At 54.3% G+C, this 11,128-nt stretch overlaps 2 protein-coding genes across 3 annotated transcripts; both read left to right on the top strand.

Moving 5' to 3' along the window:
* The first annotated feature begins 684 nt into the window (after positions 1-684).
* Positions 685-2,859, top strand: LOC307179033 (interferon lambda-4-like). Of its 2 annotated transcripts, XM_079907771.1 has the most exons (5): positions 685-1,016; positions 1,444-1,515; positions 1,607-1,750; positions 1,972-2,046; positions 2,177-2,859. In XM_079907771.1, the coding sequence occupies exons 1-5, from the start codon at positions 849-851 to the stop codon at positions 2,273-2,275; spliced, it is 558 nt and encodes a 185-aa protein (XP_079763897.1). In that variant the 5' UTR covers positions 685-848; the 3' UTR covers positions 2,276-2,859. The 2 variants fall into 2 exon arrangements, with proteins under 2 accessions (XP_079763897.1, XP_079763896.1); XM_079907770.1 differs by lacking the exon at positions 685-1,016 and having other exon boundaries at positions 1,064-1,515.
* A 3,237-nt stretch (positions 2,860-6,096) lies between these two features.
* LOC307178887 (interferon lambda-3-like) lies at positions 6,097-7,448 on the top strand (the record flags this gene model as incomplete). The annotated part of the gene is made up of 5 exons (XM_079907539.1): positions 6,097-6,299; positions 6,579-6,656; positions 6,926-7,069; positions 7,178-7,261; positions 7,350-7,448. Exons 1-5 carry the CDS (start codon positions 6,153-6,155, stop codon positions 7,446-7,448), a joined length of 552 nt encoding a protein of 183 aa, XP_079763665.1. The 5' UTR covers positions 6,097-6,152.
* Between the last annotated feature and the right edge of the window lie 3,680 nt (positions 7,449-11,128).

Genomic DNA, 11,128 nt, shown 5'->3' with positions numbered 1-11,128 from the left:
GGGACTTCCCTGGCAGTCCAGTGGTTAGGACTTCACCTTCCAATGCAGAGGGCGTGGGTTCAGTCCCTGGTTGGGGAGCGAAAATCTGACATGCCTCCTGGCCCTAAAAACCAAAACTTAAAACAGAAGCAATATTGTAACAAATTCAATAAAGACTTTTTAGAAAATGGTCCATATGAAAAAAAAAAATCTTTAAAAAGAAAGAAAGAAACCGGAGTATGAACTCCTGACAGCAGGCACTTGTATGGGTACCTCTGCCAAGCTTGCAGCTTCCAGCCAAAGGAAAAGGTGTGTTTTGAGTTCATTCCTAGAGTGCAAAAGAAAGATCGACACACAGAAAACACAAAAGGTGCAGAAAACAAACGTAGCAATTGGCTCAGGAGAGAGGGTTGAGCAGAGTCATCGCTGGCACTGGCCCACAGGTGGGTAAAGTCCTCAAACCCCTGCCTGCAACCCTCTGGGCTAGTCAATGGCCAGCAATGACGTTGGGAAAGCTTACCCTGCACGGGGAAGCCCGCTTGCTCACCATTCCCAGCTGGGCACTTAAAAGCCACCACGGAGGGTGCAGGCACTGCTGTCCCAGGTGGACACCACTCTGGACACCACCCAGAGGACAGTGGAAGGCAGGCCCTGCTGCGGCACCAGGCTCCAGAGACACATTGTAGCTGAGGAGGGAGAGGAGAGAGGCTGAGGGTAGGAGGGGGCCCATCCTGTCTCTTCCCCTGCGTGTGTCCACAGCCCACGCTCTGAGCGTCAGTCCCTCTGCAAGTCTAACCACAGGCAGGGGCTTGGACTCGGGGCCTTCTCCTTGAGCTCGCTGACGTCCGTCGCGTCCTGCAGGAGCAGAGATGGGGCCGAGTGGCGCAGCCGCGGTGGCCGTGGGGCTGTGGGTCTTGGTGACGGTGGGCGTGGCAGCGGACCCCGAAGTGGTGGAGCCTCCGCGCCGCTTCCTCTCACACTACCGCTCCCTGGACCCCCGGGCGCTGCTGGCCATCAAGGCACTGAGGGACCGCTACGTGAGTGATGCTCAGACGCCCCCGCCCCCTGGACCGCGGGCCCACCGGGCTCGGAGACACCAGACTTTGTCCCGAGGGGCCCTCGCGTCCTAGCGTCCAGCAGGCACATCTCAGATTTCAGGGTCCAGAATTGTGACCACGACCTCTTCCCGGAGGCCCGGGTGGTCAGCTCATGCCCGGCCTTGGTGCGGGTCACAGAGGGGCGCCCCCTCCAGGCGGACTCGGCTCCACATCGGGGCACAGGCTCCGCACGGGGAGCGCGGGTACCTTTCAGCCCCGCTCAGCCATCGGCGCGCTGCCTGGTTCGGGACACGATAAGCACAACCGTCCCGGCCAGTCCCCAGCCACGTCCAGGAATCTCCGACGTTCCAGTGCTTCAGGGGCCCTTGCCAGTAGACCCCGCGTCACCCCAGCCCTTGCCCCGCAGGAAGAAGAGACGCTGAGCTGGAGGCCGCGCAACTGCTCGTTCCGCCGGAGGAGGGACCCTCCGCGGCCTTCCGTGAGGCCCGAGGGCGGCGGGCGGGGTGGGGGTGGGGTGGGGAGCGCGGGCTGGTGCGCGGCCCCGTCTAACTCCCGCCCGGTGCCCGTAGTCCCGTGCGCTGCTCCGCCAGGTGGCCCGCGGCCTCGCCGACGCCCAAGAGGTGCTGAGCAGCCTGCCGAGCCCCGAGCTGTTCCCCGGCGTCGGCCCGACCCTGGAGCTGCTGGCGGCCGCGGGGCGGGACGTGGCGGCCTGCGTGAGTGCGCCGCGCCCTGGCCCCGCACACTTCCCGGCTCGCTCTGCGCCCCTGGTCTCGAGGCCAGGCCCCCGACAGCGAATCTGTCCCATGAGGCCAGAAACGGGCGCAGACACGATTCACCTCCTCTCGGTGTCCCCAAATCCGGGCTTTGGTCTGCGGGGGGGGGGGGGGGTGCTTGGTTCCCCGCCGCCTTCATTAACCTCCTGTTCTCCCTCCAGCTCGAGCTGGTCCGGCCAGGCTCCCGGAGCAAGTCCCTGCGGAGGCCCAGGAGGCGTCCCCAAACTCGCACAGCTGTGAGTGGAGCGGGAGGCGGGAAAGAGGCTAGACGGGAGCCCGGCTTGGAGCCGTGAGGGTCTGGAGAGGGGTCTCTCGGGGAAGGAGATTCCTGACTCAGCCCCGCTCCGCCTCCTTCCCGGGCTGCAGGACTCGCCTCGGTGCCACGAAGCCACCGTCATCTTCAACCTCCTGCGCCTGCTCGCGTGGGACCTGCGGCTGGTGGCGCACTCGGGTCCTTGTCTGTGATCCCGCCGCGGCTCCGCCTGGGACCCGAAACTCTGGGGGCGCCTGGCTGCGGACTCCGCCCTCCTCCGTGGCCCCATCGGACCAGGCGGATCTCTCAGCCTGGACCCGCCGGCGCTGGTGCCAGAGGCGCCCTTTTCCCAAAGACCACAACGAGTTCCCCCGGAAGCAGCGATATTTCCGCGGGATGCGTTGCCCTAAGATCTTCCAGGGCCCGGGCTGGCAGGAAAAGACTGGAGTCCGTGTCCGCCTTGGTCGCTGACCACCACGTACCATGGACCAGTTTCTACTTCTGCGGTTACAGGAACAGCCCTGTCTCATGACAGGTCCCAGCCCTGCTTTGAACCTTCAGTGCCCGCTTTGCGATTCCATGAATATGTGACTCTTGGACGTGCCCGCTGGGGAAGTCTCTTTCCCTGAGGGACTGGGTAGTGAAAGGGCCAAAAGTCCTCTGGATGAGTAGTTTTTTGAATTCCATTACTTAGGTGTGTTTTGTGTTTATGAAGTTTCTGTGTGTATTTGCCGTTCTGTCTTCTGCTGTTAATTTATTGCGAATTATTAACTATTTTTGCATTTCTTTGGGTTGTTTATTCCGTGATCATTTTGAGGGGGGCTGTTCAGCACAAAATGCTGAGACAGGGAAATCAGGTGACCTGAGTTTCAGGTCTGCCCCTGCCCCTTAAGTGTTGCGTGTCTGGGCAAATTACTTCTCTCTGAGCCTCAGTTTACTCATTTATGCCATGGTATTGTTACACTTCCCTTGCAGTGAGTACTATACGTTGAAATAATGTTTCTGAAGCTTCCAGCTGAAGCCACAGAATGGCCTTAATAATTGGTCTCCATTAAATAATCACACACGTAAATGCAGAACAATTGCACTTTTAAAATCTGTCTGCATCTGTGGATGGGCATCTTCGTGGCCAACTGCAAAGGCTGTTTGCCAAGGTCACACAGCTAGAGAGGGTCAGAGCCAGGTTTGAGCCCCAGAGTCTAGCTCCAGCTCCCATGCTCCTAACCACTCCCCTGAACTTCCTTTCTAAGAGAAACAGTATGATGTTGAGGGATTTTGAGATAATTTGTCAATTTTCAGGATTCACAGTTGTTGCAATGTGTCCTCCCCCGATGTAAGGCCGATGCAATTAATAGAAACTGACCATAAAGAACACTGGTAGGTGACTTGGGCACATCCCTGCTGTTGCTTTTATTTTTATTATTATTATTATTATTATTTTTTGCTGTACGCGGGCCTCTCACTGTTGTGGCCTCTCCCGTTGCGGAGCACAGGCTCCGGACGCGCAGGCTCAGCAGCCATGGCTCACGGGCCCAGCCGCTCCGCGACATGTGGGATCTTCCCGGACCAGGGCACGAACCCGTGTCCCCTGCATCAGCAGGCAGACTCTCAACCACTGCACCACCAGGGAAGCCCTGTTGCTTTTATTTTTAAAAAACATGATTATTTATTTTGGCTGCTCTGGGTCTGAGTTGCGGCATGCATGCAGGACCTAGTTCCTCTACCACGGATGGAGCCCGGGCCCCCTGCACAGAGTCTTACCCACTGGACCCCCAGGGAGGTCCACCTGCTGTTACAGGTGAACCTATCTGCAGGGCAGGAGTAGAGACGTGGACATAGAGAATGGACATGTGGACAGAGTGGGGGCAGGGGAGGGTGGGCCGAAGTGGGAGGGTAGGGCTGACATATATACACTACCATGCGTAAAATAGCTAGCTAGTGGGAACCTGCTGTAAAGCACAGGAAGCTCAGCTCAGTGCTCTGTGACGACCTAGAGGGGTGGGATGGGGGCGTGGGAATGAGGTCCAGGACGGAGGGCATATAGGCATACATATGGCTGATTCACTTCATTGTACGGCAGAAACTAATACAACGTTGTAAAGCAATTATACTCCAATAAAAAAATTTCTAAAAAACGTTACGTCTCAGAGCTCAAGGACATTCCCAAATGAGGACTTTGGTCCACCCTCTCCCCGGAATTATGAATGAGGGAAAGAGGGGGTGGGAGTAATAGTCAAAAGGACTCCACACCTTCTGTTCGAGACGTCCATTACCTCCAAGTCAGGAGATGTAGCTACGCTGGGGCCGTTGAGTGTAGTGGTTACTCTCTGGTGTCAGACAGAACTCAGTTAATATCCTGCCCTCACCACTTGTTTGCTGTATGACCTTGGAGAAGTCTCTTACCTCCTCTGAGTCCCTGCAGTGTCCTCTCTATTTGCAATGTAGGCAAAGCACAGGATGTCCTTGGTGCTACCATGAGTATTCAGTAGCACGTTGCGAGGGAATTCCCTGCCATTCGAGTGGTCAGGACGCCGCGCTTTCACTGCCGAGGGCCCGGTTCAATCCCTGCTCGGGGAACTGAGATCCTGCAGGCAGCGCGGCCAAAAACAACAACAACAACAACAAAGAAAACAAACCACATTGTGGCAGAGCCTCTGTGAACAGGGTGAGATGTACAGGCTCCCAGAAGGAGGGGCGTGTCTCTGTTTCTCTTTTTCACTGACTGTTCCCTTTTCCTGGAAGGCTCCCCCTCAGATCTCCACAGACCTCCCTCCCTCACTTCCTTTAGGTCTTCCCTCAAATGTCATCTCATGACCTCATTAAATACAGATTTCCTCTCGCACTCTGCTCTCGTCCCTGCTTCACTTCTTTCATTTTCCGTTATCTGACTTGACCTAACGTAATACATACCACATGCCTCATCCCCGTGTCCCAGACAGGTACTATCTCGTACCTCTCTCCAGTAAAAAGCCCCATGAAGGATTGTTTCATGTCTTTTCTTTTTTCAGTGCTTTCTTCCTGGCACCTTGAGCAGGGTCTGACCCAAAGCGGGGGTGGGAGGGCAAATAGGTACTTGGTGAATGAATGAAGGCATTTTTCTCAACCCCACCTGATTTCCCTGAAGTACTGGTCACAGCTCAATTTCATAGCACATCCTCCTATTCCTGGGTCCTTGTGCGCCTGACAGTCAGAGAGCAGGCCGGTGCAGGCTCCCATGCTGTCTCTATAGGTACCAGGTGGGGAAGGGTGGGGAGCAGCTGGTGTCCTCTCTGAATTCGCGAGTGTTTTGCCTTTCTCACTCTCCCTCCCACCCGCAGCAGCACCCCTGGACCTTCTGCCGTCTCCTAGACAGCCTCCCTCTTGGAAGTTCCAGGCTCTTCATGGCAACACCTCCTACAGGTGCCTTTTGCCTCTACTCCCTGTACTGGGGACTCTGCCAGAAAGGAAGTCCCTCTGTCCCCTCCCCACCGCAGTCCTAGATCAGCCTGGGCACCGGCGCAGGAGACCCGCCGTGTGGGGCTGAAGCTGCCCCAGCCCTGATTTTGACTTCCTTACTCACTTTCTTGGAGGTGAAATGGGACATGAATCCATGTCAGTTTCTCTTTCCCTGAGCAGCTCACAGGGCTCACAGGCCCCGCCCCGCTCTGGGCTTTCCCAGCGCTCGGCTCCCCTGTTGCCAGTGTCAGCCGCTAGCTGTGTTTTCACTTTTCCTACATCAGCTGGGGTTGCCCAGCTGCACAGGCTAAAAGCTGCGCCATGGAACTCAGGCAGGAATTACACCTGAGACGGAGCTGGAAGTTCAGAGACAAGGACAGAGCAGCGAGCTGAGATCCAGAGGAGGAGGCTGAAGTCAGAGACGCCGGACGAGACTGAGAGACCCCAGGCGGCAGCCTCAGAGCAGACACTTGATCCCCATCTGCTGCAGAGACCAGAGAGCAGGAATGAAGCTGGGTCAGCCCCTACATCATTGTCTGGGACCCTCGCCTCCCCAGAGCCTCCCCCTCCCCCCCGCGACGCCCTCCCTCCCCTCACCTTCTGTCCTTCCTTAACACAGACGTGGCCCCCGGCTGCAGGCTGCTGCTGGTGCTGATGACTGTGGCGCCGAGCGGGACAGGAGCGGTTCCTGTGCCCTCACCCCTCGGGGCCCTCCCAGGTGCAAGGGGCTGCCACATGGCTCAGTTCAAGTCTCTGTCCCCACAAGAGCTGCAGGCCTTCAAGAGGGCCAAGGATGCCTTTGTGAGTCTCCCCCGACTCCTCCTGCAGTGGGCGACCCTCCACCCCTCCCTCTGTGCGCTCCCAGGCTACCTGGGCTGAAGGTGGGCCTGCCCTCCCCGCACTGGGCTGACCTCCACCCTCCCCGCGGTGGGCGATCTCCTGTCCTCCTGCAGTGGACCTGCCTCTGCGGTCCTTCTGGAAGTCAACCTCCCGTCCTCCTGTTGTTGGCCATCCTCCAGTCTCCCTGGGGTCTTCCCTCTGTCCCTCCCCCCATGGGCTGACCTTGCCCTTGCTCTCCAGGAAGAGTCGCTCTTGCAGAAGGACTGGAACTGCAGCTCCCGCCTCTTCCCCAGGACCCGGGACCTGAGGCAGCTGCAGGTGAGTTGGGAGAGTCAGGCCCGCCTGCCCTCACCTGCTTGCCCTGCTCCCGCTCTGCAGGTGGCCCCTCACCTCCTCCTTCCCTCACGTCCTTCTCTCCCTGCCCTCCCCACCCGTCCCCTGACCCCTTCCCCTCAGCCAACCACATCGGCTCTCAGCTGACCCCGACTTTCACCTTCCACTGTCCCTTCCTCTGTCCCCCTCACCTGTGCCTCCTCGCCTGTTCTCTCTCACGTGCAACTCTCACCTGTCTTCTGTCTCCTCCTCAGGTGTGGGAGCGCCCCGTGGCCTTGGAGGCGGAGCTGGCCCTGACACTGAATGTCCTGGAGGCCACGGCTAACTCATCCCTGGATCACATCCTGGACCAGCCCCTTCACACGCTGCACCACATCCACTCCAAGCTCCAGGCCTGTGTGAGCACTCGGGGCACCCGGGCCGCGTCTGGGCTCTGGCCACCTGTACGTGCCCCTCTGTCCCAGGCCCTGCCTCACACCCTCAACACCACCCTCCTCTGCCCACAGGTCCCAGCTCGGCCCACAGCAGGCCCCAGGCCCCGGGGCCGCCTCCACCACTGGCTCCACCGGCTCCAGGAGGCCCCGAAGAAGGTGAGTGACCGGGGAGGGGAAACCGATGGCTGGGCTCAGCTGGGAGCCCAGACGTGGGAGCTACTGAGCCATCCCCCTCTGCCCCCAGGAGTCCCGGGACTGCCTCGAAGCCTCTGTCGTGTTCAACCTCTTCCGCCTCCTCACCCGGGACCTGAAATGTGTTGCCAGTGGAGACCAGTGTGTCTGACCCCAGAGACCCACCTGTCTCAGCATCTTATTTATTTTTTTTAAATTTAATTAATTAATTTATTTCTGGCTGCATTGGGTCTTTGTTGCTCTGCACGGGCTTTCTCCAGTTGCGGCAAGCACGGGGTACTCTTCATTGCGGTTCATGGGCTTCTCATTGCGGTGGCTTCTCTTGTTGCAGATCGCTGGCTCTAGGCGTGTGGGCGTCAGTAGTTGTGGCACGTGGGCTCAGTAGTTGTGGCGCACGGGCTTAGTTGTTCCGCGGCAATGGGATCTTCCCAGACCAGCACCCTAACCCGTGTCCCCTGCATTGGCAGGTGGATTCTTAAGCACTGTGCCACCAGGGAAGCCCTGTCTCAGCATCTTAGATATTATTTATGCACAAACTACCTCCACTGGATTATTGCTTCCAGATCCCTATTTGTTTTTGAAGCCCCTAAAAGATATTTATTCTTGTACTTTTTGTAAAATGTGTGAAAATAAACAATTTGTCTATGACATTGACCTTGTTTATATGTGACTGTATAAGTGACCGCACAACTGAGTATGTGACTGTGGCCCTCTGAGTGTGCGTGTATTGCATTTGGAAGGAGAAGTGAGAGATGAAGAGACTATGAAAGAATAAATGAATGAGGAGTGAAAAAATCACTGAGGATGTTTTCAGCCACAACAATGGAAGATTTCATTGCATCACAAGCTATCATTACATTAAGTAATAAGATGTCTAGAGGAGGCTGTGTCTGGGTCAGATCAGTGGGACCATGGCTTTATCATGGACCTACGGTCTATAACTGTTAGTATTTCTAAGGATATGTGTTATAATTGTGTTTGCGTTACATTCACCCCAACCTCCTGTGGTTCTAAACCTGGGATGACTATTGTCAGGGTGGCGATGTGCTGGGAGAAACATCACAGAGAGAGTTGTCACCAAAAAGTCATTAAGTTCCACTGTGGGCATTGTTCTATGTAGACAGTGGTGTTGACTGCAAATAATTTTCTTGTCTGATCTGTATGTCTTTTATTTCCTTTTCTTGCCTTATTGCACTGGATAGAACTGTAGTACTATGTTGAATAAGAAGGGTGAAAGAGGCCATCTTTGCCTTCTTCCTGATCTTAGGGGGAAAACATTCAGTTTCACCATTAAGTGTAAATGTCAGCTGTAGGTTTTTTGTAGATGCTCTTTTTCAAGTTGAGGAAGTTCCTTTCCATTCCTATTTTTCTAAGAGTTTAAAAAAATCATGATGGGGACTTCCCTGGTGGTCCAGTGGTTAAAAATCTGCCTTCCAATGCAGGGGACATGGGTTCGATCCCTGGTCAGGGAACTAAGATCCCACATGCCACGGGGCAACTAAACCCGTGTGCCACAACTATTGAGTCTGTGCACCACAACTAGAGAGCCTGTGTGCTGCAACTACTGAGATTGTGCACTCTGGAGCCCGTGCGCTGCAACTAGAGAAGCCTGTGTGCTCTGGAGTCCACGTGCCACAACTAGAGAGAAGCCTGCGCACTGCAACGAAGAGCCCGTGTGCTGCAATGAAAGATCCTGCATGCCACAACTAAGACCTGACACAGCCCAATTAAAAAAAAAAAAGATCATGAATGGATGTTGAAATCCAGCAAATGTTTTTTCTTCATTGATTGATATGATCATGTGATTTTCTTTAGCCTGTCTTGGTGGATTGTATTGATTGGTTTTCAAAGACTGTCATTGATAAAAAGCTGCAAAGAGTCCTTGTATTCAGTATCCATGGAAGGGGGGCAAGAAGATGAATAATCTGGGGCTGCAGTCTGGGGAAACATGCTCTTCTGCCTACTCCTGTCTCTATGACATTACTATTTCTTACCTCTGTAAGAGTACATGGTGTACCATGCACTGGCTCTTAGAACTTCTGCTCAGAAATGATACACACCACTTCCATCCCCATTTCATTGGCCCAAACAAGTGACATAGCCAAGCCTGAGGTCAATAAGGCAGAGATTAATAATTTTCCCCAAGAAATGGATTCCTCACTTTGGAAAGGAAGAAGGTATTTGGAATGATAAGGCAGTATAAGACATCCTAAGTTCTTATCTCCAACTCTGACTTTATTGTTTATTTATTTTTTGGCTGCATAGGGTCTCAGTTGTGGCACGTGAGATCTTTCGTTGCGGCATGTGGGCTTCTCTCTAGTTGCAGCATGTGGGCTTCTCTCTAGTTGTGGTGCACGGGCTCTAGAGCACGTGGGCTCAGTAGTCACAGCACGCGGGCTTAGTTGCCCCTCGGCATGTGGGATCTTAGTTCCCCGACTAGGGATCGAACTGGCATCCCCTGCATTGCAAGACGGATTCTCAACCACTGGACCACCAGGGAAGTCCCTCCAACTCTGACTTTAAAGACAAAGACAAATTAGCTTTATTATTGTGTGTAGAAACCAGCTCAAGTTCAGATCCAAACTGGACCAGCTGATAAGCCAGTAGCAATGAAGACTCTCATCCTAAAAGTTCCCATGCCATTTTCCGACTAATGATCCGTAGAAAGGGATTTGCTGGTGGGAACCCCCATTAAGAAGAGCTAGTCCACAGTGCTGAGAAGGCAGGCCCACTGTCCACTCTCCATGGTCCTGAACACCACTCTTGGCTACAGGAGGGTGGTTTCTTTCATCCCTGGGACCTTGGTGGATGCCTGTTAACCTCTTCAGCACTTACAGATTTTTAAAATGAAATATTGTCACATCACATAATGGTTATGGGATTTTTTTCTTAAATAACAGAAAACTTCAACTCAACTTGCTTAAACAATCAGGAATTTGTAATCTCATATACCAAGAAGCCTGAGGGGAAGAAAGATAAGGAGTTGGCTAATTCAAGAAATCACACTAATGTTATTAATCATTCAGATCCTTTCCATCTTTCAGCCTTGCTGTCCTCAGCATTTCAGTCTCATCCTCAAGTTTGATCATCTCAGGTCACACGGTGGCTACCGCAGTTATGGATATTAAATCCTTTGAGCAATGTCCAGAGGAAGAAAAGGGACAGCATTTCCATGTATCTTTCTTATCACTGAGGAAAACTTTTCCTAGGAGCCCCTAGCAGACTTTCCTTCAATCCCACATTAACATCCTATTAAAAATTGCAAACCCGGGCTTCCCTGGTGGTGCAGTGGTTGAGAGTCCGCCTGCCGATGCAGGGGACGCAGGTTCGCGCCCCGGTCCGGGAGGATCCCACGTGCCGCGAAGCGGCTGGGCCCGTGAGCCATGGCCACTGAGCCTGCGCGTCTGGAGCCTGTGCTCCGCAACGGGAGAGGCCACAACAGTGAGAGGCCCGCGTACTTCCAAAAAAAAAAAAAAAAAATTGCAAACCCGCTAGTGCTCCTGATATCCTAGTGCTCTACTTCCCCCCGCCATAGCACATATCTACTTCTAACACACCATAAATGTGCTTACTTTAAAAAAAAAATGTATTTATTTGGCTGAGCCAGGTCTTAGTCGTGGCACACGGGGCCTTTGTTGCTGCGTGCGGGATTTAGTTACTTCCCTGACCAGGGATCGACCCCAGGTCCCCTGTATTGGGAGTGTGGAGTCTTAAGCACTGGACCAGCAGGGAAGTCCCAAGAATGTACTTACTTACTGGGACTTCCCTGGCGGTCCAGTGGTTAAGACTTCGCGCTTGCACTGCAGGAGGTGCGGGTTCGATCCTTTGTCT

This window comes from Stenella coeruleoalba, assembly GCF_951394435.1.
Source record: "Stenella coeruleoalba genome assembly, chromosome: 20".
Taxonomy (NCBI): domain Eukaryota; kingdom Metazoa; phylum Chordata; class Mammalia; order Artiodactyla; family Delphinidae; genus Stenella; species Stenella coeruleoalba.
The sequence above is the reverse complement of the archived record's forward strand: the minus strand, read 5'-3'. Positions and strand labels throughout refer to the sequence as shown.

What these genes read in the sequence shown, in the direction of transcription:
- LOC307179033 (XM_079907770.1), top strand. Translation starts at nt 1,189, where the DNA reads ATGCCCGGCCTTGGTGCGGGTCACAGAGGGGCGCCCCCTCCAGGCGGA. An exon ending in GGGACCCTCCGCGGCCTTCC is followed by an intron (nt 1,516 to 1,606) that starts GTGAGGCCCGAG and finishes CGGTGCCCGTAG; the next exon opens with TCCCGTGCGCTGCTCCGCCA. An exon ending in GTCCCCAAACTCGCACAGCT is followed by an intron (nt 2,047 to 2,176) that starts GTGAGTGGAGCG and finishes CCCGGGCTGCAG; the next exon opens with GACTCGCCTCGGTGCCACGA.